The 24,028-nt window shown below is 36.3% G+C and overlaps 1 protein-coding gene across 1 annotated transcript in view; it reads right to left on the bottom strand.

Annotated features, from left to right (window-relative positions):
* ADCY1 (adenylate cyclase 1) overlaps positions 1–24,028 on the bottom strand; it is a 149,140-nt gene that overhangs the window by 9,887 nt on the left and 115,225 nt on the right. Inside the window, exons 9-14 of the mRNA XM_059483185.1 lie at positions 21,240–21,434; positions 19,371–19,468; positions 16,225–16,309; positions 12,426–12,515; positions 9,336–9,592; positions 8,606–8,732 (exon numbers count right to left, since the gene is read on the bottom strand). Coding sequence (XP_059339168.1) covers positions 8,606–8,732; positions 9,336–9,592; positions 12,426–12,515; positions 16,225–16,309; positions 19,371–19,468; positions 21,240–21,434 — 852 coding nt within the window. The remainder of the gene's footprint in view (positions 1–8,605; positions 8,733–9,335; positions 9,593–12,425; positions 12,516–16,224; positions 16,310–19,370; positions 19,469–21,239; positions 21,435–24,028) is intronic.

Below are 24,028 nucleotides of genomic sequence, written 5' to 3'. Positions count from 1 at the left end.
GAGTCATATAGGAGGAAATTATTTTAAAACTCAGACCCCTTATTTGAAAAATATTGAATATCTAGGAATCTCATTTGGGACTTCTAGGTTTGCAAATTCCAGCCTAGTCTTTCATAGATTCATGTGCAAAATTACTTTACTGGCTTTTGCTCCTTGTTCTTAGAGTGACTTTTGGCCTCACACTGATTTCAATTAGAAAACACTTGATCAGTATCATATTCATCTCACAGAAATCATAGCTTATTCTTTGTTCCTCAATCACACACACAAATAATCTACTGTGATCCCAATGTGATTTTGTTTATCTAATTACAGCCAGTAGAAGACTGGAAAGTCAGATTCTCAGGCATTGTTGAGAAACCCCAGTCACATAAATCATTGATGAACCTGTTCTAATCTTTCTTGGTGTCCAATTTATATCTGAAATTTGGTATCCTGATCTATTACAAAGTCCACATAATTTCTCAGTATCCATTCCTATCTAAGTAGGAGAAAACCAGTCACCTCTTGCTTTTGTATAGTCTAACAATATTATTTCATGTGACTTTTTTTCCAGGTAGCTAAGTTTTGTTTTCCATGACGAAACTTAGGAAATAACGTTTTTATTCAGGTTACACAGTCTGTTTAGCCTACAGTTTATTCGGTATTTTAAAATTTCTTTACAAGTAGAAAGAGTTCTGAAAGAGAACTGATTTCATAAACAAATTCTTCAGGAATTGTTGCCTTTTAAAATAAATTCTCAGCTCCTATTCTAATTTGGGTAATAAGAAAGAAACCTGTTCTAGAGGTGAAATATCAGTAAACTTTAAATAGCAATTAAGTTTTGCAAGAAATATACCTGAAGTTTTTATTCTAACTATCTATTTCCTGTTTTGAGCTGTTTTCTTGACACTTATTTCGCTGTTTAAATTTCACATGCTTTTTTCTTAAAATATCCTTCCCCTATTTGGTGGCATAACTCTGACTTACTGTTTTCTATAAACATGTGAAATGGCCTCTGGCATTTAGTTTGACTGTTGGAATTTAAATGTTTTAACAGGAAAAATAAAAAGGTTCTTCAGCTGAAAATCTAAACCAAGCTTGCAACTCCATTTTACATCACACTGGAACAAGAAAAATTTTATTCTGACAACAGCAAATAGATTTGGGAACTGAATTGATGATCTTAATAAAATATCCCTTCTGATCTTCCTTATCCATTCCTTTTATTTTTTGAACAAGAAATTTTGTTGTTGCTCTCTTTTTAGGAATGTTAAGGTTCTCATTTAACCTACCAATACAATATGGGCAGAATACCTTCCTAAAGAACAATACTCTTTTGAGTCAAGGTGTGGAGATTTCTGCACTAATCAAAGGAATCAAGTAGGTAAGTGGAGTAATCAGTTTGGTGCATTGTATGGGTAGTAATATTGCTCAGTCACTGAGCAGCTGTTGTTCATTTCTGATGTGGAAATGTGTGATGAAATCTGCCTTGCCCAATTGTGCACCAAACTGTTCATTTTAGAAGAAATTATAGAAAAGATTCTTCAATACATCCATCATTATGTATGAACCACAACAAAAGTTTCAGAGTAAAGAACATCCGTGACTAAGAAGTAGAGAACTGAACTCTTGAGTGAAGAGCTAATGGCTCAAATCAAGCTATCAGTCATGTCTGGGGTGGTGGCAACATCATCTAAGAGCTGGGAAAGGCATTAATGATGCCACTGTTGCTAATGATAGAATGCTACATTTTCAACACACCTAACAAGTGTCTCTTCCCTTTTTGGATGCAAAACTGTTAACTACAATTTTGGATCTGAGAGGGTTCAGTTGCCAAAAATGAGATTGTGCGAAAAAGACTTGACCTAAAATTAAAGATAACAGTATGGAAAATATAAGGGGAAGTACAGTTGCTACTCCCTGGATGGAACATAGTCAGCACACCCAGATTTCCATGCACAGTACAATCTAGGGGGAACAAAATGGAGAGTGGAGTGGAGTGGAGTGGAGTGGAGTGGAGTGGAGTGGAGTGGAGTGGAGTGGAGTGGAGTGGAGTGGAGTGGGACACTGCAACCAGACTCTGTTGAAACCCTTGGAGAAGAGGGTACTTGGTGGTACTTTTTAGTTAATAAGCCACACAGCAGCTGGAAGCCTAGGGAGATAAAGGAAGGTGTCCTGCTATTGAATCAGCAGCTATGGCAGAATTACCCTCCTTGGATTGACACATATCCCTATCCCAAGGTTATGTCAGATGCTACACTGATGTTAACTGCCTCCAAGGCATGACCACCCCTCACTGAGTAATATGTAGGACTAATGTCACTCAGGCTTTGCATAAATGTAAAGAAGAATTAAGAAAGGAGAGAAGACTCCATTGTAACTGCTGGGATTAGGTGGTAGGCTGAACCTCTCCTCTCCTCCATATGGACACCTAGGGGTAAGAAGTGTACTCTATGCATGCTGAATGATTATCTCTAGCGAGCTCTCACTGGGGATTAGAGTTTGTCTGTACATTGCTTTGAATACATTTTTGCAGTCAGATACTGTCACCAGCAACCCTAAAACCTTACGTTCTCACTACTGTTTTTTATTAATTAAGAGTGTTGTCTGCAAACTGTTAATGTGGATTCTTCAAGGGTGCTAGCAGTCAATGGCAGTGGGTTAAGGTGTGGAGACCCATAAGGAGGTCTCTCTTTTGGCATGTGACCCAGAGCAAATGAGTTGAACTGCACTCCGATCTAGCAGACCACTCCGTGAAGGGTCCCCATGGCCGGAGGTGCTGGCAGACGGCTTAAGCAACAGGATCTCAGCTTTCCTGAGTCATGGTCAGACTAATCAAACACTAAGGGTTTGAGAAAATCTTCATTTTCACATGAAGAACTCCTAACATCATGGAAAGTCCTTGAATAATATCATGATAATTCTGTGATTCATGGTGGATAATGATAGGAAACCCAAATTAGAGGCAAAATACGCTAACAGAAGAACAAGGAGAGTGCTCTTACTTTTTTGTTCCATGAACTATTTGAGGCCAAGCACCTCCTAGCTAAAAGAGAGAGAGGAATGCACTCTCTCCATGTATTCTGGGAGAAATTTGTGCTGATAATGCTCAGGTAGGGCAGTGCAGTGTCCTGAAAACTAAGCTGTGTTAACCCTGCCTGATCTAGCTCCAGAACTAGAAGCATAACATTCATGGAATTAGCACAGCATTCCTTCTGATTTATTTTCTCATGCTGAAAAGCAAAGGCATATTATCTTAGACCACACACTGGGTCAATACTGCTGTATTGTTCCTGGTACCCAAGATGGAGTCTCTGCATGGACTGCACTTAAACCATCCACACACTATGCCTAACATTCTGCTTTATTATTGAAGTAATATGTTAGGAATATGAACTGAAGTGTGCCTTCTCTGCTACTACTGCACAGAGCTTGAATATCTGTCCTCTTGCCTCGCACTCTTGCCTAAGACAGCTCTCATTTTTTCAATTCTTCAGGAGCTGCTTGGGGAAAGAGGAAATGTCTTCTTGCATCTCTCACAAGGGAAGATAAAAGAGGGAAGGTGAAGTAAAAAAAAGACTTTGGTCATATTCAACAGTGAATATGAAACTCTGAAACTATCCCATCAAAGAGGTAATATAGAGGGAAGTAAGCCAATTACTGGTATTTTCTGGACCTTTTCCCAGCTTCCTGCTTTCTGCCTTTAAGGGAAGTGCAATGAAAACTGTACTTCCTCCTTGTCATTCATGAGCTTCTAATGCTTACTCTTGAGCAGCTGAGATTAGAGGATGCATAGGCATCATTCTTCCTCAGGAAAAACAGACACTAGGAAAGGAGAAGGAGTACTTGGGGCTGAAAGAATAAAATAGCACAGATCACAGGTACTTACATTTCTGGTGGGAATATTATCCAAACAGCTAAATGGCATTTAAACCTTCATCTATTTGACCCTGTTCCCATTGGTTAATTAAGGAAAGCTGACAGGATGATATTTATGCAGTAGCTACTAGCTCAAAAAACAAGACAGATTATTGTGAAAATAAACATGAAAGAAAGTGCATTGGCATGACCAATATAATTTTTCACATTCTGCTGTTTGCTTGTACCTATTTGGTATTTGTGGCAGCTAGGTCATTTTGTGGAACCCAACTATATTTGCAGAGCTGCAGTATTTAAAAGCAGGCTTTATTTTTGCACTGGACATGGTGACAGAATTTAAAATGGTTTTATTACTATGATTTTTACAATCAATCTAACTAACATCTACTGCATTTTACATAGTTACACATGATCCTACAGTTTTTACAATGTTGGTAAGTGGTTACCCATCCTCTGTCTGGGAAGTGGTCTGAACAGTTTTATCACCTGACAGTTTAACAAGCCTAAAAATGCTGTAGAATGGTCACTGACTAAATAGATACCACATGAGAATACAGTTTCAAGATTCAGGTAAAAAGAAGCTGAGCACCAATGCCCTGAGAATCTCATTTTTTGCGCCTGAAGATGGCACTACATCCACGGGGAGCAAACACATCACACTACTTTTGTAGCACCAGGTTTTTGAGTGAAAGTGCTAAGACACCTGGTGAGTCTTGCCTGTAGGCTGTAAAATTCTTATTTCTTGCAAGTTTAAAGGGCTAGAAAAGACAGCAGAATGATATTCTAGTATTCCCTAAAGAATGCACCAATTGAATGCATCAAATGAAGTCATATAATTGTATTATTCTTGTTTTCCTCCCATGACAAATCCTGGGTGAGTGAGCAAATACATTTTTTGGTAGTTTTAGGATCTTCCTGAATTCCTTACTTTTTTTTCCCCTCCCAGTTGTGTTAAATAATTTGCATAACCAAAAATGATTATCAGTCACAAATAAGTAAAATCTCCTATATTTGCTATTCATACTTATTGTCATATGAGGAACACAGTTACACAACGTTTTGCAGAAAATGAAATTCTCTTCCCACTGCTTATTAAAAATATCAAGAAAACAACCAACAGATATTTTCTGAAAATACTGCGATATTCAGAAAAATTAAATCTGGCACAGAAAAAAAATCCATAGCAAATCAACAAGAGCCTATAACACTACTGATTGGTGAACAGAAGGTGCAAATATAAATGTTTTAACAACATATCATCCATTAAAAAGTATTTTTCTATGCAATGTACATAAATTCTACTGTATTATCACTGTTCTGATAATGCAGCCTAGATGAGTGGAAGTTGGAATAACTTGTCTTGAAACTGTGTAATTTTCCTTAATCAGTTTTTCTTGTTTGAAACTGCTCTTCTTCAAAGTACTTTTTTTTTCCTTGATGGGGTGAAAAAAAAAGTGTTGGATTATGTTTTCCTCAGACCTTAGCACAGACCACTTAATATGTATCTATGTATTCCTATGATTAGTTTTGGGATATTTTCACAGTTTAAAGTATAATTTGGTAGTACTGGACTGTTGTTCACAATGAAATAAAAGAAGTTATCTATGAAATCCTTTTTATTACAGTTTATGCCACAAATGCTTTTATTCATCTGAGAACATTTTTTACAGGATTAGCCCAATAATGAATGCTACTAAAAATATGCAAACATAGTGCTTGAAGCTTCCAGAAATGGGTTTGAAATTCCCCCAGATGTAAGCCAGCAATTGAAAAGCTTCCTAAAATGACAGGAATGTCTTCACACAGCAGGTACTGGCTACTAGAAGATGTAAATCAACATTTAGCATTTGGTTCTTGCAATTCAGTGTTTGGACAAAGAAACAGCACATTCACTTTGCAAAACAGAAAATCTCCATAGATCCTGTGCACTGACTCAATGGTCTTTCTAAAACTTCTGTTACCAGAAATATAACCAAGTTAAGCCAGCATGGTTTAACAGTAAGTAGTACTATGGCTGTAGAGAAACATGACCAAGACTGCTTTTAGCCTTATAGAAGGCTCCTGCAGTCCAGCAGCTACAGAAAACTGGCTCTTATTTGTCACCTCTTAAAGGCTGCTGAACAATTAGTAGCCTGGAGTTTGCTAACTACTCAAAGGTAGCTTTAACATACAGGTATTTCCAATAAACAGTGTTCCCTGAACCTAGCAAGTTCAAAGAACATGTTCTGGGTGGTTTTGGGGTTTTTTTTGCTTATTCATTTGAAAGGGTAAGTAAAAGTACAACTTCTGTAACATCCCTCATAGACAGTACTCCTAGTTGTTATGACAATTAGTCCTTGGACTCAGTATCATTTACAACCAATACACAGAGTGGAAAGCAGAACAGCATTTCTTTTAACGTGTTTTCCACTATTACTTACTGTACAGGGAATAGATCTTCCACTTGAAATTGAGAAGATGAAAGGTATATGCCTAGATAATCTAAGAGGCCAAGAACATAATCATTGAAATCATTATAATTTGAAATCAGCATACTGATTTCAAAGAATGCTAGTTTTGTTAATCCCTAAATTCTGAATTTTCTACCTAAACTGATTTTTTCCTTTCTCATTATTATCACACAAACCTCAGACACAAGGTGGCACCATATACACCTCTGATTTACAATTGAAAAGATCTGAAAATGGCATTTGCTTTTCTCAGATGAAAAACACTTTTTGAAATGGTACCTGGAAATGCCGGTGGACAATACTGAAATTACATGTCTTATCTGCTCTTACTGTCCCTTGGAGAAAGTGCACAATGGTTTTAACAATAGTGACCATGACTAGGTACTTTTATATAACTTGTCTCTAAGAAAACAGAAAAAGTCCATATTTCTTCCTTTACCAATGTCCAAGTCCAGGTCTGGTCTTTCATTAGAAAACCATGCCATACTCCTGTACTCCAATTTTTTAAACTGATTAATTGCTAATTAAAAGCTCACTTAAAAGGAAGAATCTTTAAGCAGTACTTCCATTAGGGATGCACAATTTGCCATGCAAGTTGCAGTTGCTGAAATGACAAAAAGTATTTAAGATGCTGGAACTCTCTCTTGTTCCACTGAAAGGTCACAGGATAGCAGAACTGGTACATTACTGCACTGCTACTCTATTTCAGGGCTAGGAATAACTTACAGAAGGTTTTGTATTGATAGATCAGATGGCACTCACATACTTCCACTGTGTGCCAACCCATATCAAATTAGAGACCATCCAAAAAGGCAGGTGCTGAACTGAATTTCAAAATCAGGCAGTCTTTTTTTCCCTCTGCAAATTGTATTTGGCACCACAGCAAAGAGAAACTAGTATCACTTTATCCAAAACAGCCTTCTGAGGCTGACATTCATAGCAGTTATCAATACTGCAGGTCATAGGACAAAACTTAAATTGAATGATCACACTCAGTTGAACTGTATGGAGTTGAGAGAAATTATAGAACAAGATAATCTTAAAGCATAAAAGCAGGGAACATAGTCTTGGACATCAAGTCAAACAAGAAACCCCCGCACAGCTTAAGTGCTAGACGGAAAAACTTTTCAAGCAGAAGCCAATAGAACTAAGTCATAACTGATTTCTCCATTTTATGTAATACAGTGGAGCCAGGGATATGTTCCAGTCAACCAGTAACCCATGTGTTCCAGTCTTTATGTTATGTGTAAAAGCAAGCACTATAATGATTTAAATGGTCCTCTTGACAAAATAATTAACGGGGTGAAGGTGAGAACAGGTGTGTAAGTTTGGAAAACTTCCAAATTCCACCAAATAAACTTACATATTCAACTTTCTCCTTCTCTTGGGGGCAAGTGTAAAACACTTTGGAGGTGGGAATTAGACTGCTGAGAGGTGTGACAGGAGGTAGACATATCCTGATGACCACACTCTCTACTGAGTGTGCAACCCCTGGCAAGGAAAACATTGCACTGGCATGTCCCTACCCCAGGGTCATTCTGATCCTCAAAAGAAAAAACCCAAACAGGCTGAAGGCAACCCTTTGTAACACAAAGTGCAGCCCAGGCAGAGGGAGATGTGAGAGTAGAGGCAGGAGACCAGCAGGAAACCAGAGTTCAACCAAACATTGACACAGAATAGGACTGTGGGATGTCTCCCTGTCTGATAAATATGATTACTATTTCCCTTTACGATGAAGACTGCTTCTCTCTCCAAAGTTGCTCTGTCTATGATAGTTAGTAAATATATTTTCAAAAATGGTCTCTGTACTTATTATCTAAATAAATTTCTGATCTTCCTCTCGGAAAGAGTTCCATAGTTTCTTTGTATAATACAGGTTTAAATATTTCCTTTTATCAGTTTTACCTGCTTCTTTTCAGTTTACCTAAATATTGATTTACTTTCACTCCTTTTTGTAATATAAGATAAAAATTCCCATGGATTTAATTTTTTTTATCTCAAATTTATATTGTTAACAGGTTATTCCTAATGCATCTTAGATATAAACATATTATTTGACTAATCATATACTGGAGCAACTGCTAAGAATCAAAAAAAATCACTTCTCCAGGAAAAATGAATTGTATAGATCTGTGGAAAGAAAGCTGTAAAATAATCTTTTGCTGTAAATCGCAAAAGACATGAAACAGTTTGTGTCCGAGTCCAAGTAATTTGTTCTGAAAGTATTTGAAAACCGATTTAAAAAGTCAGACAATATTTTGTGTTCATGGATACTATGAAGTCTTGTGGTTTACCTGCACTGCCCAGAGGTAGTCCAGACGCAGTTTCAAGTCCACCTGTCTTGAATGCAATGCTAAAGCACAAGAAAACAGCAAAATAGCTAGTATTGGTTCATAGCCACGCATGTAAAAGGAACCGCCCCTTAAAAAGAAGAAGAAAATAAATGTGTTATTCCAGATCTAATACCTAACATTGCACATTTAATATCAGATCCTTAGTTTAGAACACAGGAATACCTCCTAATCACTAGGCTCATCTGGGCAGGGAGATGGGTGAGAATACATCTGATTGCTGCATCACACTAACATGCAATTCTTGAGGATTTTTAGATGCTATGCATTATTGTAATGTGTGTGCATGTTTTTAATTAGAAAATATAAAAACATTGAAAAGCTCAAAAGTTTTATTGAAATTGTGACTGACTGAGGGCTGCTGAAATATGGCAGTTAAGTTTCTAACTGTGTTTTTCTATTCCATACCATAGCTAGACTGCAGAGTGTTCAGCTGGGGTACATTAACATAAAACTACAGAACAATGGGGCAACAGTTGCTAGCTCCCAAAAGCTGCTCCCCTGTTCATGGATGTTACTAGATCATACAATTGCTGGGGAAAGGATGACTGATGTGTTTCTTATGCTCTACTCCTAGGCAGCACTGAACACTAGAGGACAATTCAGAAATAAGTAGTCAATGTGTGACTATCTATAGAAAATTACCCATTGCTTAATTTTGCATGATACCTACCCCACTGCTTTTCTGTAACCACTGAGTTCCAGAATAAGTATGTACAAAATTGTAACAAAAAGCAGGAGAATAATTTTTGGCAAGGAAGATACACGTAGAAATATTGCCAAGGTGAGAGTCCCCACTACACAGGAAAGGAAAGCATAGTGGGCTGTGTCACATGGAAGTTCATTCATTGTTTTATTTGTTCCACCAGGAGAAATTATAACTATTGAGCTGCTGGAATTGGTATTCCAAACCCAAGGCATGCAGCCAACCTAGAAAAGACAGGAGAGGTGAGAAGGGAAGAATGTTAAATATGAAATAAACAAAAATGTAGTTGGTATGGAGGCTGACTGTAGTTCATTGCTAATTGGAAAAAATATGCCTGTGGAGTTCCCACTAAGCTCAATGCTGTATTAAAATCTCCTTTTCCTGTAATGCTCCACTGAGTTTTAGGGGAGAGACACAATTTTTTAATTAGATGCCAATAAGAGGCAACCAATTGAAGTGTGGGCTTAGTTGAATAGTTTCCCTCTCATTGCTCAAACCTAAGAGATTCTCAAGCCAGGATCTTCCTGCAAAATTAAGGAACTTCAGTTAACATTTTATTTGGTCATGCAGGTAAAAAGGTTCTTTTACAGAGCACAGAGATAAATTATTGTTTTACTGACTATGTAAATCACATAAACTTCAATTACTTAAATAGAAAATAAAATATTTTATTGAGTGAAAAACTAAACATAACATCTTTTCCCAAGTCACAGCTACTTCTACTGTAACATATGTTTCAAATACAAGCACTCATCTTTAATTACCCCTGTTATTTCATTATCCAAGGAGTTCCATTTCCTTCTTATACTGGGAAATAATTTTTTTTCATATATCTCATGGGAAATTTGGGGAAATCTAACCTGCTTTTCCTAAAGACAATGTCATGTACAAATCTCAGAGCTGTTACCCAAGGAAGAGAGGAATTTCTGGAAAATAGTGCAAGTCCCTAGAGCTCCAGTTTTAACTGCAGTCCAACCTTCACCCCTTACAAAGGAAAAGGATAAGAGTTAGTATAAGTAGGGGAGAGTGGGATTGTAGTGTGAAATTGATCTAACAGGCACCATCACATAAGCCCTGCTGTGTACTTAAACATCTCTTTTGAAGTGTAGTGTAAGACCTTTCTATTTCATCTTGACCACTGAGAATGAAATTTTATAGCATGTTGTAAAGTAATTGACATCCTGAAGGATGATTAAACCATGTATTTTAGAAGGGGTTATATTAACTTAAAAAGACGAGACATAATACATAAACAAATGTGAGTTAAACTCATAATAGGTAACACTATGAAATGAGATTGGGAAAGTGAAATGAAAAATCCCTTTTAATAGGATTTTGTTCAATATCCTTAAAAATGCTTTCATAAAATTATCCAAAAACATACACATGCATGAGGGCTTCATCAGTAATCTGGAATCCACTCAGGAAAATATCATCTGTTATACAACCAGTAGTGGAACGTCAACACCTAGTTCTTCTGATAGATGACAATTCTAGAGGCATTACTTTGCAGGAACTAATAATTTCTACTGATTAAACATTTCCACCTTGGTTATAAGTTATTTTTGTTGAGGAATGAATTATGTTCTAAGTTGTAACTGAATGACCATTCCCTTATTGGAGATCAGAACTTCTAAATTCTAATTTGCCTTCCACTGTTGTTCAGCACTGCCTTAGGGCTTACGATGTCTATTTCTCATTCTCACTATCTTTAAGTGGCAGCAATGGTGCTTGTTTCATTTGGTCAAAGTAAGGGTCAGACCTGTGGAGGCTGATTCACAAAGGTTTTAGCTGTCACAACTTTCATCTCAATTCCAAAGTCAGATACACAGAATTTGCTGAGAAGCTATCCTGGAATCACTGCAAAGCTCTATGCATTTTGTGCTTCTGTCCGCCTTAGGAACCATATATGCATCTGTGTGCTATTAGGGCTGTGTGTTACTCACACAGATGATGTTCAGGAATTCCCAGAAATGTCTCAACATCAGCAATTCTTGGTTCCTCTCAGGCCATTGGAATCCACAGAAAAGGGACCGTCTGCCCAGTCAGCTCATGGGGATAAGCCAGTTAGTATGTTCTCAGGGCAGGTCCAGGGACAAGTGAATACACAAAATACAAAACATGGGGCTCGGCATCTCAGCACTGAAGCTCATGTCTTCTTAATGGTCAGAACACATTGTCAAATTCCTGCAGAGAAGCATAATTTGAAATATCTGCCTCCTCAGCATTTCCAGTTGCATTTCGTGTGCTATTTTTATGTGGATCCTTTCCTTTGAATAACATGTTTAATGCATTAGCATTGGCAGCCAAAATGCTAAAGATGAGCGCTAGGAATTGGTCAAGGCAACTGACTGACAAATACTTAGGAGGAAGTTTGAAGACCATTTTAATTGAAGTTGACCATGTTGAACTCTCTGCTATTCTACAGTAAAGGAAGCTCAATTTTCAGAAGTATTGAGCACATTCACTTCAAATAACAAGCTTTTTAGACATTAGATATGAATGGATCATATCAGTAGCACAATGTAAGCACCTCTTCTCGTTACACAAAACTGTCAATATTTTAAGATCTCTCTATCTTTTCTGATCTGCCTGGACTAAAAATATCCCCATTATTACACAGAGATATCTTCTATAAGGTGTCACATAGAAATAGTAATCTTGTTTTGACATCATGCCTTGTCTGTCCCAAAATATTAGCCATTGAACCAGTAAGCAAGTTGAACATTTAAAAATACTTTTCCCATAAAGTACATGACACCAGCAGTCTACATGATGCTAAAGTTTGAAATACAAATTTATATTGGTTTTGAATAGGTATTATCTGTGTAATTTGCTAATGGCTTTGCCATTCCTAGTTCAACACACTGTCTCAGGCCAATGAAAATCCCAATTGCAGAAAAGGGGTTCGATTTTGAAGAAGCATGCTCTGCAAATATGAAAAATAAAACAAATAGGAATTCATCAGATGAGAATATGGTATGTATTTAAGGGATCTCACAAGTATGTTCTTTAAACACAATGCTCATTTAAGTGAAACTTGATTTAAATACTCACCACACAGCCTTGAGCCACAGAGTATATTAAGATCACAATAAAAATACACAAAATGGTACGAATTTGTATTGTCAGGCACCCTGGAAAACACTAAAAAAGAAAAAAAAAAGTATATTTGAAAGTATTTTTAAAGTGGGGTTGTTATTTTTTAGTAGTCTATAAAGAGAAGTGAATAAGGGATACAGAAATTTCACCTGTACTGCAAATTATGAAATTGCAGTTATTGTTGTGGAGTAACTGTAAGTGTGTAGGTGTATTTTAATGATAATTACAGTTTTGGGGATAATAAATGTAAAATTACTATTGCTATATATTATTTCTCACTATGATTAAAACTTAGAAATTTTTAGTTTTATGTCTACTCATGATGCAAATAATATTCTAGGATGGCATTTGATTTTGCTCTCGTGGGGAAAGTACCCAAAGAAACTTTTGAGTTGCAAATTTTCAGCCTCTTTTGCCTTGCAAATTGTGATCCAAGAGAACATACTGTGATAGCATAGAATTTTGGAATGGTATATATGTCTTCTGCTATAATAGGCAGGTTAAATGCCAGGGTAGTTTTAATTATTGTGACTCATAAAAATATTGAATTTTTCAGAAACAGCAGTTGACAACAAAAATATCTGGTGAAATGGAGTCTTGAACACATTTTGTTTATCTCCACTTTTAGCCTGATTCCATTTGTCACACTATTAAGTGTAAGTTCTTGCTGCTATGAAGCCTGTGGCAGAATGTGAGAGAGGAAGGGTAAGTCTGTCAGGCTGTGCACTTTGGGCCTGTTCCAGTCGTTCTGATAAACTCTGCTTCCAGGTAAAGCTGCTTTCCTTCCTTTCCCCTTGCACTAAGAATATTTGGGGCTTCTATTATCTACTAGATGTATCTTTCAGACCACAGGACTTCTTCTAGTGACTTCAAGGGTCAAGGATACAATCCAAGAAACAGTCAGGTTTAAAGTGGGGACTATCCTATGTCCTTTAAAAGGAGGTAGCTCAGATTTATCAAGGTTGAATTTCACTAAAGGTTAAATGGAGCAAGCAAACACCTGATTTTTGGATGAAAGTCAACAGTTTTGAAGAAAAGCTGTTCATTTCACCAGCCTCAAAAACATAGCTTCCAGCAGGCAGCCTAGCAGTCAGAGAAAGACCAATGTAGCCTTCAGAATACAGCAATTACAGGGAAAAAAAAAAAGTAAGCATGAATCTACAAATATATTCTGGCTTCAATATGGGTTAAGTCCATGTAAACATAGGTGTGGAGCAATCAATACATCGGTAGTAGATTTGTATTACAAATCTGAGTTAATTTTATACACCTGTGTAAGTACTAGCATCAGTAAGATAGATTGGGATACCTGAGGTATATCACCTTTAATAAAACTGAGCATATTGAAGAAAAAATACCTCAGATTATAATCTGAGATTGAAAAACTGTGTTTCAAGGGAGATAGAGCAATGTCCAAAATTACACTATGAAAAAAGACTATTTCTGCATTCATTCATCACTATCATTCAGTTCTGATTGGAAGGGACCTCAGGGGGCTCAAAAGTACTGTCTGCCTTGAACCTCAGAGTCTCAGGGCAATTTTTGCAGAGTTGGTTACTCCTCCTGTGTCATTGCACAGCATCGTTTCTTCTCAGGACCTGGACTTTGCATTATAGGTTCTATAGTTATAAGATTCCTGTTTGCCCATTCTGTTAACCTATCTAGGACCCACTCAATAACCATCCTGCCAGCTTTTCTCACAAAGTTGTATTCATTTGAAAACATGACATGAGTATTTGCCATGTCCTCCTCCAGGCTGTTGATAAAAATGTCTGACAGGATAGGATCCAGGATAAACTCCTGTAGTATCCCACTTACACTGGTTTCAAGGTTACCATAAAGTGCTACGCTCTGAATGTGATTATCCCCATAGTATTTTACCCATCAAACTGTCCACTTAACTAGACCAGAATCCTGTATCCAAGGGAGGTGGAACATATGTGGTTTTATCCATATAAATAAAATACAAAATAATTTTGCTTGAAGAAAAAATATTTATTCCATTAATTAAGTTTGCAACCAAATAAGCTGTCTATTGCTTATTAAAGAGATAATACCCATGGTTTGAAGATAATGCTGGATGGTTAATAGGGATAAAGAAAAGTATGGATTCAAAGATCACATCCTGACACATTGCACAGACAATATTTTTGGTCTGTGTAGCACATACATGTTTTAAATGTCGACATGCTAGGCTATTGGGTTAAAATGGAAAACAGACCTCTAAAAGATAAGGTATGAGACATGTCTAAATTAAAATTCTGACACTATTAAGATTTATACTTCTGACTTTACCTCATTCTAAATTGTATTGGCACTTTTATGATAGCATAGAATTTTGGGCTTCATTTTCTTTGTTTTATTTGTGAATTTTTTTATTAACTAAATAAGTAGTGTCTAATTACCAAAATGTTAGGTAACGGGTACAGTAAAATATTATGAAAGTAATTTTAGGAGTGAGGTGTTTAATGCTAAAGCATGGAGAAGCTGAGTCACTTGTGCAGTGTAAAAGAGCAAGTGCCATAAAACTGATTAAAACAGGGGAATGATTGTTTTACAATTGTATATCCATTATCCACATTATATTAATTTTAATTATTTTAAGACTTTTTTTTGCCATAAAGTTTTAAATTGTGATATTCTAAGGTTTTATATTTCTTTATTTTTCTAATGCTGGATTTGATCCTGTATAGTATTGAATCTCTGGAGGAACCTGGAATAAATACAAATTTTCTTGACTCACAAAAAAGATGGAGTACTTCTTATGTTTGCACTAGCCCCAGGTAAATTGTATAAAGAGAAGTAAATTGCTACAAACTTAATCTGTATTTCTACAATCTATACAGAGAATAGATGATAAACTACTCTGCCCTAATAAAAAAAAAGAGATCATCAAAGTTACTCGCAAATAATTTTTTAAATTCATTAATAAGGTTCTTTTCAGCACCTGATACTTGGCTAATATACTATTTATGTTCCCATGAAAACACATGCTTTTCTTCTGCCAAAGGGCACTTTTTAAAACTAAAATTAGTGTGTCCAAATCAGAAAAGCTTATTAAATGCGTAGGTGTTTTTTCCTGATATTTGTCTGAAAAGACTAAATTTATATTAATCCAGTAGAGATTTCTTTCATCAGAAAATTAGCCTGTAGATGTTGTATTCTGATCTGGCAGACCTATTTCTCTCCTAAAACAACCAAATGTCCTTCTGCATCATTACTGTTGTGAAAATATAATGCAGGAGAATTAATCATTACTTAAGGTCTTGAAAAGGCCAAGGATTGTGTGCAAAACATTGTGCTTTACCATCAAAACATCTGCTGTTTTGGCAGGAAAAATTTTGAAAACAGAGGGGATGTTAGCAGGACTTTATATCCAGACCAGCTGGAATGAAAGGGAGAACTATTGTGGAGTGTAGTCAGAAAGGAGTAAAAGTCAGGTTAAAGCAGTTGATTTAAACACAGTATTTAGTCCTAGGTGCTCAGGGAAGATATAGCAAAAAACAAAGTGTAGAATTAACGGAACTGAATGCTACACTGCTGTAACTAACGATTACTCATGTAAAAAGTCTACTTTCAGATTATGGTCTTTGGTTTTCAAGTATCTAATACATTACTTAATAAGGAACTTTAAACACATAAATTTCAGACTCTGTGAATCTGTGAAGCATACACTGATGGCTTCATATTCCAAAGAGCAAACATATCATGGACACCAAAGGGAAGAATAGTCACAAAATCTTAAATCACTTACTTGTACTCGTGTGACATGTAGGTACATAATACAAGCCACTAGGAAGCATATGCAAAACACCAGGAGAACAAGAACTACGGTACTCCTAGAATCAAAACACAATAGAAGTAATGCAATGCAACTCAGTAACACATGAGGACAAGCTACAGTTAGGGGTCCTTCTAAAACAGTATTTTACAAATGGTGGAGGATGTCCTTCTCAACCTTGATGTTATACTAACCATCATAGTGCAAATTAAGCAGTGATGTCCACTGCTCTCAAGACTATGAAATTAGTAAATGCTCTTTTAAATGGTCCCCGCTCTGATGTCAGAAGGAAGATCAAAGAACCTCAAAAATTCAAATGTATGGTAGTCAAGAGAGACACTTTCTAATTGTAGGCTAGTGCAGAATATTCAGCATGATGAGTCTTCCAAGGAGAGTGTGTAACTCAATTACTTGACCTTGGCAGTGGTGTTAATAGTTACCAGATACTTTTTCTGTCTCATTCCTCTTTCTCAAAGATTCAGAAATCAATGATCATCTAATTTAGACACTTAGGAAGTCAAATAAAATCAGAGAAACCTGCCTTTTAAAGAAACAGAAAAACTCCTTCATTTTGAGTCTTCCTCAATGGTTAGACAAATCTTATGTTTCAAAAAGATGATTTAATAATTCTTAAATTTTAAATCTTCCCTCTTCTGATCTATCAAAATAGGCTTGTTCTGAATGAGAAGAGGGGTGCAAACCAAGACCTTTCTCCAGAAAACTTCTTTTGGAAAAGTACCTTATGGATGTAAGCAAGCTGACAGAAATTAGTCCACCAGTGTGGGTATGTTTGATTTCTGCTCAGAGACAGCCTGGCCCCATGCCAGGGCTGTATGACAGCAGCATAACATGATCTTCACACCTTTTTTCTAACTTGTGAGGACAAACCAGTCGGTCCAGAAGCCATGTGAACAATGGATTCAGGCAGTTATGTATCTGTGCCCTTAACGATTACTGGAAAAAGATTGCTTTTTAACAGCAGCAGTGCGAAGATCTCCTGTAGAGATTCTAACTATTTGACTTTGATTTCAAATTAATGTAACAGTCTGTACTGATACAGGAACTGGGAGAATTGTGTGGTGTACTCTGTGTACCCAGAATGGGAAGGTGACTCTGGCTGCTTGTAGTGTGGACTCTGAATACAAGTATTAATCAAGGCAGGATCTCATGCCTTTAGAGATTTCCCTTGTATCCAGAATGCTAGAAATGAATGCAGGGGACATGCCTGCAACAACATCTTGTAATGTAGCCATAGCTGACAACTGACAGTAGTGCTGAGTGGCACCCTGACAGACATTTGGGTTGGCATCTAAAAAGGGCTACATTGCTTTTTTGAAAAGGAAACACAGAATCGGACATTAGAAGGGTTCCTATTCAGGGCTTTTAGTGGCTACACTGTCTATGTGCCTCCATAATTGGACAGCTTAGGTTTACAGGAACGTAGCCTTATTTTGACCACCTCCATCTGGGAATAGAAAATGTGTCTTTAGTTGAGAAGCTGTTTTGCTCAAAAGATGGTAAGAATTGTGAGAATAGCAAGTCTATTGATTTCTGTATATCTATGCAGTAATATTACAAGCCTTGTATTAGATTTGCATTCTCTTGCCACGTGTATAACTACTTTGGCAATCTAAATAGCAGCTTAAAGCTCCAAACTCAGGAAAGAGGGGAATCTTTTTCCTATACTTCCAAAGTTTTAATTTAGCTCATGTGTGCATCTGTGTCACAGCAAGGGAAGAGCCCAAGAAGATTTTGGCTATATGAAGCCACCACTCAGGCACTGGAAGAAAGAACTTAGGAGCATTCAGTGGGTGGCTTTTCTAACCAACCCAGTCCATCTTCATTACCTTCTGTGGTGATATCCTTCTGGAGCTTGTGTGTCTGTCAGATCACTACTTAAACTGACGCTCTGCCCATCTGTTTTAAAGTGACACTAGTTTTTCGAAAGGCTACTGTATGATTCTTAGAAATTCAGTCTAGATTCAACTACACTTTGTTTCTCCTTGTTCAAAACTGCTATGCACTGCAGCTGTGGCTTATTAAAGAAGAAGGTGAAAGACTTCTTAATCATGCTCCAATTAGTCAGCAGAGTCATTAGTCTGGAAATGGTGTAAATGATGACTAAGTTATTTTGAATTCTTTAGATGAAAGGTACTATATTACAAATTAGTGTTTCTATGTTATTAATATGAATAAACTGTTTTTCAATCTTCCAACTAAAAATAATAGAATATAGAAGTATTATTCTAACTGGGGATTTGTGAATAGAAAGGACCATAATTTAAATGGAATTTTCAAAAGCATTATCCTATAGCTAGTTCTATTCCCCCTGAAGTAGTTATAAAAGTGAATAAATTTTATTGTTAATGCTTTGATATTCTAATCTGAAAAAAGTTCATTATTCATAATTTTTATACCTTATAGAGAATTCTATCTACCTCTAGATTTGAAAGGGGTGTAATTATTTTTATTTAGTAAGCACTCACATAGAACTGACCACATCTGAGCTAATCACTAATTAATCACTCAACAATAGGCATAGGACACCTCCCAAACACACCACTTGGTTATGTTTACTTAAGTACAGTCAAGGTTGGACTAAAAGTTATATATGCATAGCCAAAATACACACTCTACAGTTTATGTAGGGATAGTGTTGATCCCAAAAACTTCAATGAATGCTATAAATGCAGGGCTCAATGCAGCTGGATGGGTACTTTCAGTAGTTCCCATTAAACTCTGCAGGGTTTTATCTCTGTTGCTATCAATACCAGTACTTAATCCAAAGTAGCACAAACACATTTAGAAAAGCTGCCATAACACCTTTGTTTGTAATGCAGAAATACTTTAAATAAGTTTAAAATAACCACTAAATTTTAAATAAACACTGAAATGTATCTTTTTCCCCTGAGTGCACACTACTACAAAATAAAAAAATATAGTGAAAAGTATCTCCTGTGGACAAATGAAAGATATAACAATTAGACTGAGGGGTATTCTAACAGAGAATCTCCCATGTGAAGTCCCCATTCCTGTTCCAAAGACTTTAATTTTTGATCTCTGCAGGAGGTCTGAGGATGTTCCACTTTGAGTTATGATGGCAAAAGACAGAAACTTACTGTGGTATTATTAGAAGGTAGACAAGGCCAAATAAGGCAGCTAGAATTAGTGAGAGAACTACAGCACTGGTGAAGTACTCATCCTGAAGCTGGTGGTACTGTTAAAGAAAGGAAGAAGTGAAGACAGTAAATATTTCATGTATACCCAGACACCCACACTTGTCCATTCCCAGTAAGAAAGAACTGTATCCTAAAATAAAACAAGCCCCTACTTAGTTAAAAACATGATGGCTTAATTTGCACTGAAAAAACAGATGAGGGAAGTCTACATAAGATTTTCCTTGAGAGACTTCTCTTTCACCTTGTTACTAGTCAAAACCTGTTTAGGCTCAGATATAAGTTTATCTTTTTGAGAAAAAAAATCAGCCACTTTGAACCAGAAGCGGGTGGCCCTCCCTCTTTTTACTCATCATGATAAAAGGCCATAGACTCCTTGCTGCTGCTTTCAAGAAGTTCTTTCACCTCAGCTGCTCAAGGACGGGACTCTAATGAGTGGACTTGGAGGCAGCTGCTAATGAGATACATGGGCTCAGTTGGGGCAGCTACTGTTCCTGATTCCACTAAGCTACAGTATTAATGAGAGAAAGATTTCCAGGGGTTCAAAAACAAGTGTTTTCTCAGAAAGACCCAAAGTTCAATGTCATTTACACCAGAAGACTTTTTATTTTGAAACAAAAAAGTTACAGCCTAATAATAAATTACTTTGGAAACTTGAACCCAAAATTTATACTTTAAACCTTAAAAAATTTGGATCCAATATGGCACACAGCCTTCTAACTTGAAGCAGTAGTGACCTGAAATCTTAGACTATATTGTGACTTACAGTGGAAAAATAAATATTACTGCAATTAATGAAAACCATACTACTTTTGTTTTTTCAAACACATAAAGTAAAGGCTGTAGATACAAATAATTTGTATTCACAAAAAATACTCCTACAAGGTAGGAACAATTGTTTACTGATATGCACGTTTGTATGGTCTGAGTAAATCCCCTGCTTTCAGCACAGCCACACTGGTATAATATTGCAACCTTGTCCAGAGATTTAATGTTTGGGGTTTTTTTGGTTTTTTGTTTTTTTTTTTTTTTATATTTTCTAGAATTTCTGGATCAATACTTTCCAGGTTACCTATACATCTTCTTGTGAATAACACTTCTCCAAAGCAGATGAGTGAGTAGGCAGACACATTGCAATGAGACAGCATTAAACAAGTGACTCAGACAGTTTGGAGAAGGAAAAGAAGGACCAAAACACAGGATACATAACATTGTGTAGGATCCTGACAAGTAGGACAATACCTATCGTGGCAATAATGCCCTGAACAGGGAATAATGAGCACTGACTCCATGACTGCACAAGGCTGATCAATTGCTTTATTAAGCTATACTATATTATACTATACTCTTAGAAACTTGTAACCCTTACAGACTGTCCAATACAGCTTATCCTAATTAGTCAATCAATCCAAACACAGTGTCCAATTAAGACATCACCCTTTGGTAAACAATCTCCATAACACATTTCACATGTGCACAACAGGTGCAGCAAATGGAGATAAGAACTGTTTCTCATTCTCTTCTCTGAACTTTCTCACAGCTTTTCACAGCTTCCCGGGAAAATCTTGGGTGAGAACTATGTCTCTTTCTGTTCAGAGGATACGTGATTACCACAAATACCAATCTTTCTTTTAATCCCCTTCAAGTGTTTCCATAGAAGGTAGAAATAATGTCACCCTCTTATCCGAGAAATAGTCCAGTGGAGTATTTGAAGATAGTGCGTAGAATTTAAACATTGCATGAAACCCAAACAAAAACCCCAGTGCTAATTGGCTTATAGTCAGTGAAATCAGTAAAAATAAACTCGCTTACTTTATTTTCACGCTCAATTTGCTTATACTTCAGGGTAATGAAGTTCAAGTCAGCCATCTCAGACTCAGTTTGCCGGGCCTCTATCAAGCGGCTGATGTATCTGTTCACTCGAGTTCCTGGAGTGCTGTATACAATATTGTTAGAAAAAGAGGAGCGATTCCTGAGTTTTTCAGAGGCTGTCCTTAATGCTCTCCTCTGTAATATGGGTGAAGAAAGAAGCACAGATTTTATTAGCACTAAGATTATGCATTGCTGTTCATATTATTCAAGCTCACAGAGAGGATGAGGAATTCATTAAGCAAGCAACTACAAAAGACAGAGTTCTTATCTCTGTGTGAATGTCACCTTTTAAAAATTCCTTACCTGAAATCCTGATGTCATTCAAAGCAAAGAGAAAACTCCCACTTCATTCCAAGATTTTAATCCAGAAATTCTTTTCACATATGGCCCTGACACTCCTCTGCCACTGAGGGAATAATCAGTTTGTACCCAGTAGAGTTATTTTACCTTGCAAAATGGTTTTATATTGATTTGTTTTCTTGACAGAAGACATGGAGCTCTGGACATCTTGAAGACAAGATAACCAGGCTCTTCATTACACAAGAAAAGTCCTACTGTCTAGGTAACAATACATGTTTCAAAAAGATATTTACCCTAAAATCTTGAACTTAAGGACTTAGAACTACAATGTGACTACAGAGGGTCTGAAATCTTAAGTGTTATCTTTAACTCACCCAATTGGCTCTCTTGTTAAGACCTCTTGAGTATGTCTCAAGAGACTTGCAGATCCAGATGGAGCCATCCAACAAATTATCAGAACTAAACTAACTGCCTAACTGGCTCCTCCAAGGCTGAGATAGCACAACTATAAGATAATTATTCATAGTCCTTTCCAGTGGAAAAGATTTATCACAGAGCATATCTGAAGGGATTTTAAACAAGCTGTCTCACTTTTCACAGAGAGCACTCAGGAGACAGTGAGCAGTATCTCAGCCACGCTGGTGGGAACCTCCAGTTGAGGGCACTTTAATCTAAATCTTTATGGCTAGATCTGTTCTGTGAATGGACAGGGGTCAAGCTGACTTCCCAGAACAGTTTTGACAACAAAGCTCAGACAAGTTCTACTATTTCTGTAAAGTTAAAGGAATGTTTTTTTATCTAGCATCTGCAGAGTTCAAGACAGTTCAAAAGATTATGAAATAACAAGCCTACGCAGGATATAATAAGTAGAGTATGTCAGAAAGATGTAAAAGAAGAAAACAAAATTTCTCTCTTCAGAATACTCACTCCTAAATACCAACTCTAGAGGTTATACAACAACATATCCTTTTAATCCAGACGGTTAAAATGATGGTGATCACTATCTAAGTAATCTTGCAGGAATAGCAGTTTCCTTTTGAATTTCACAAGAAATTCTTAGGAGTACCTAATCAGAGAACAAATTGTGAACTCTTGCAGATCATTACCTTACATAGCTTATTATTATTATTATATTATATCTAAATCCTTATGAATAGTGAGAAGGGTTATCTGCTGACTGATATCTTAGTTTTCTGTTTGTGAAGAAAAATGGACCCCAGCAAAGATAAAGTAACTTTTCAAGTCTTGCTTTGCTGGCTTTATATGGAGAGAGGAGGCTACAGCAGCATTAAAAGGTTACATTTTTCTTCAAGCTTTCAGATCCCACTACCTGGTATATTGTCTTTTGGTGTAAGAGCTAATAGTTTCAACATGAAAACTAATCTTAAGGACACACATTGAATAGAGAGCTTAAATTATCAGCCAAACAACTATTTTCAGTGTTTCTAAACTGTGAGAAATTTGTTTTCTTGAAGAAACATTTCTATCAGTAATTTGTAAGGAAATTGAGTGTTTTTAGGAAAATAATAGAAACAGGAATTTCTGTGTCAGAAATATACAATTTTGCTCTCAATAAACTATAATTAGTTAGCATACGTGTTGCATTAGTTGCAGCAGAAATACATCTTCAAGGATTTTTTACAATTCAAATTTAAGCCTATAGTATAACAACAGCGGGGAAGAAAACAGTATTTAAATAAATGTTTGTTTGCATCGAAACCTGAAATGAGGGTAGATGAATATGAGTGTTATTCTGATATATGGAATAAATTGTATTATTTATGCCATTTTGAAACAGGGTTAAAGTTTCTATTCTTAATCAAAAAAGCTGTTTCTTACATATAATGATTTCCTCTCGGTCTCCTGTTTTTATCTCTATTATTATTTTGCCACAGTAGACTTCCATCATGTCCTACATATGATCAAGATCCAGTATTTATGTTTCTCAGAAAGGCATTCAAAGCCTGGATTCAAAGCCTTTAAAAACCCCACGTGGTTTACTTTATTTACATGATTTGAGTACTGAAAACTCTAAAGAAACCCTACATTGTAACACAGTGTATTTATATTCGTATAATATAATACAAATCCATGATGCGTTACATAAAAGTTACAAAAGCCCAGAACGGCAGTTTCTGTTACTGATAGCATTGTAGAACTTCACTGCCAGTGTTCTGGCATGAAAAAAATTCCAACAGATCACTAACAAATCTACATGGGTGTTTTCTGTGTATATTACCATATTTATACATACGTGTACACAAGACACAATGCAAAGTATTGCATATCCTTCAAAGAATGTGTGGGTTATTTTTTAAAATATTCAAAGATACACTAAATCTCAATTGGAAGGCCTTGTAGATGGCCAATTTAAAAATCAAATCTGGAGTTTCTGAAAGTCTTCACAGAAACTGTTTTTAAAAGGAACT

Source organism: Ammospiza nelsoni, chromosome 1 (genome assembly GCF_027579445.1).
Source record: "Ammospiza nelsoni isolate bAmmNel1 chromosome 1, bAmmNel1.pri, whole genome shotgun sequence".
Taxonomy (NCBI): Eukaryota; Metazoa; Chordata; class Aves; order Passeriformes; family Passerellidae; genus Ammospiza; species Ammospiza nelsoni.
This window is presented reverse-complemented; position numbering and strand designations above follow the sequence as displayed.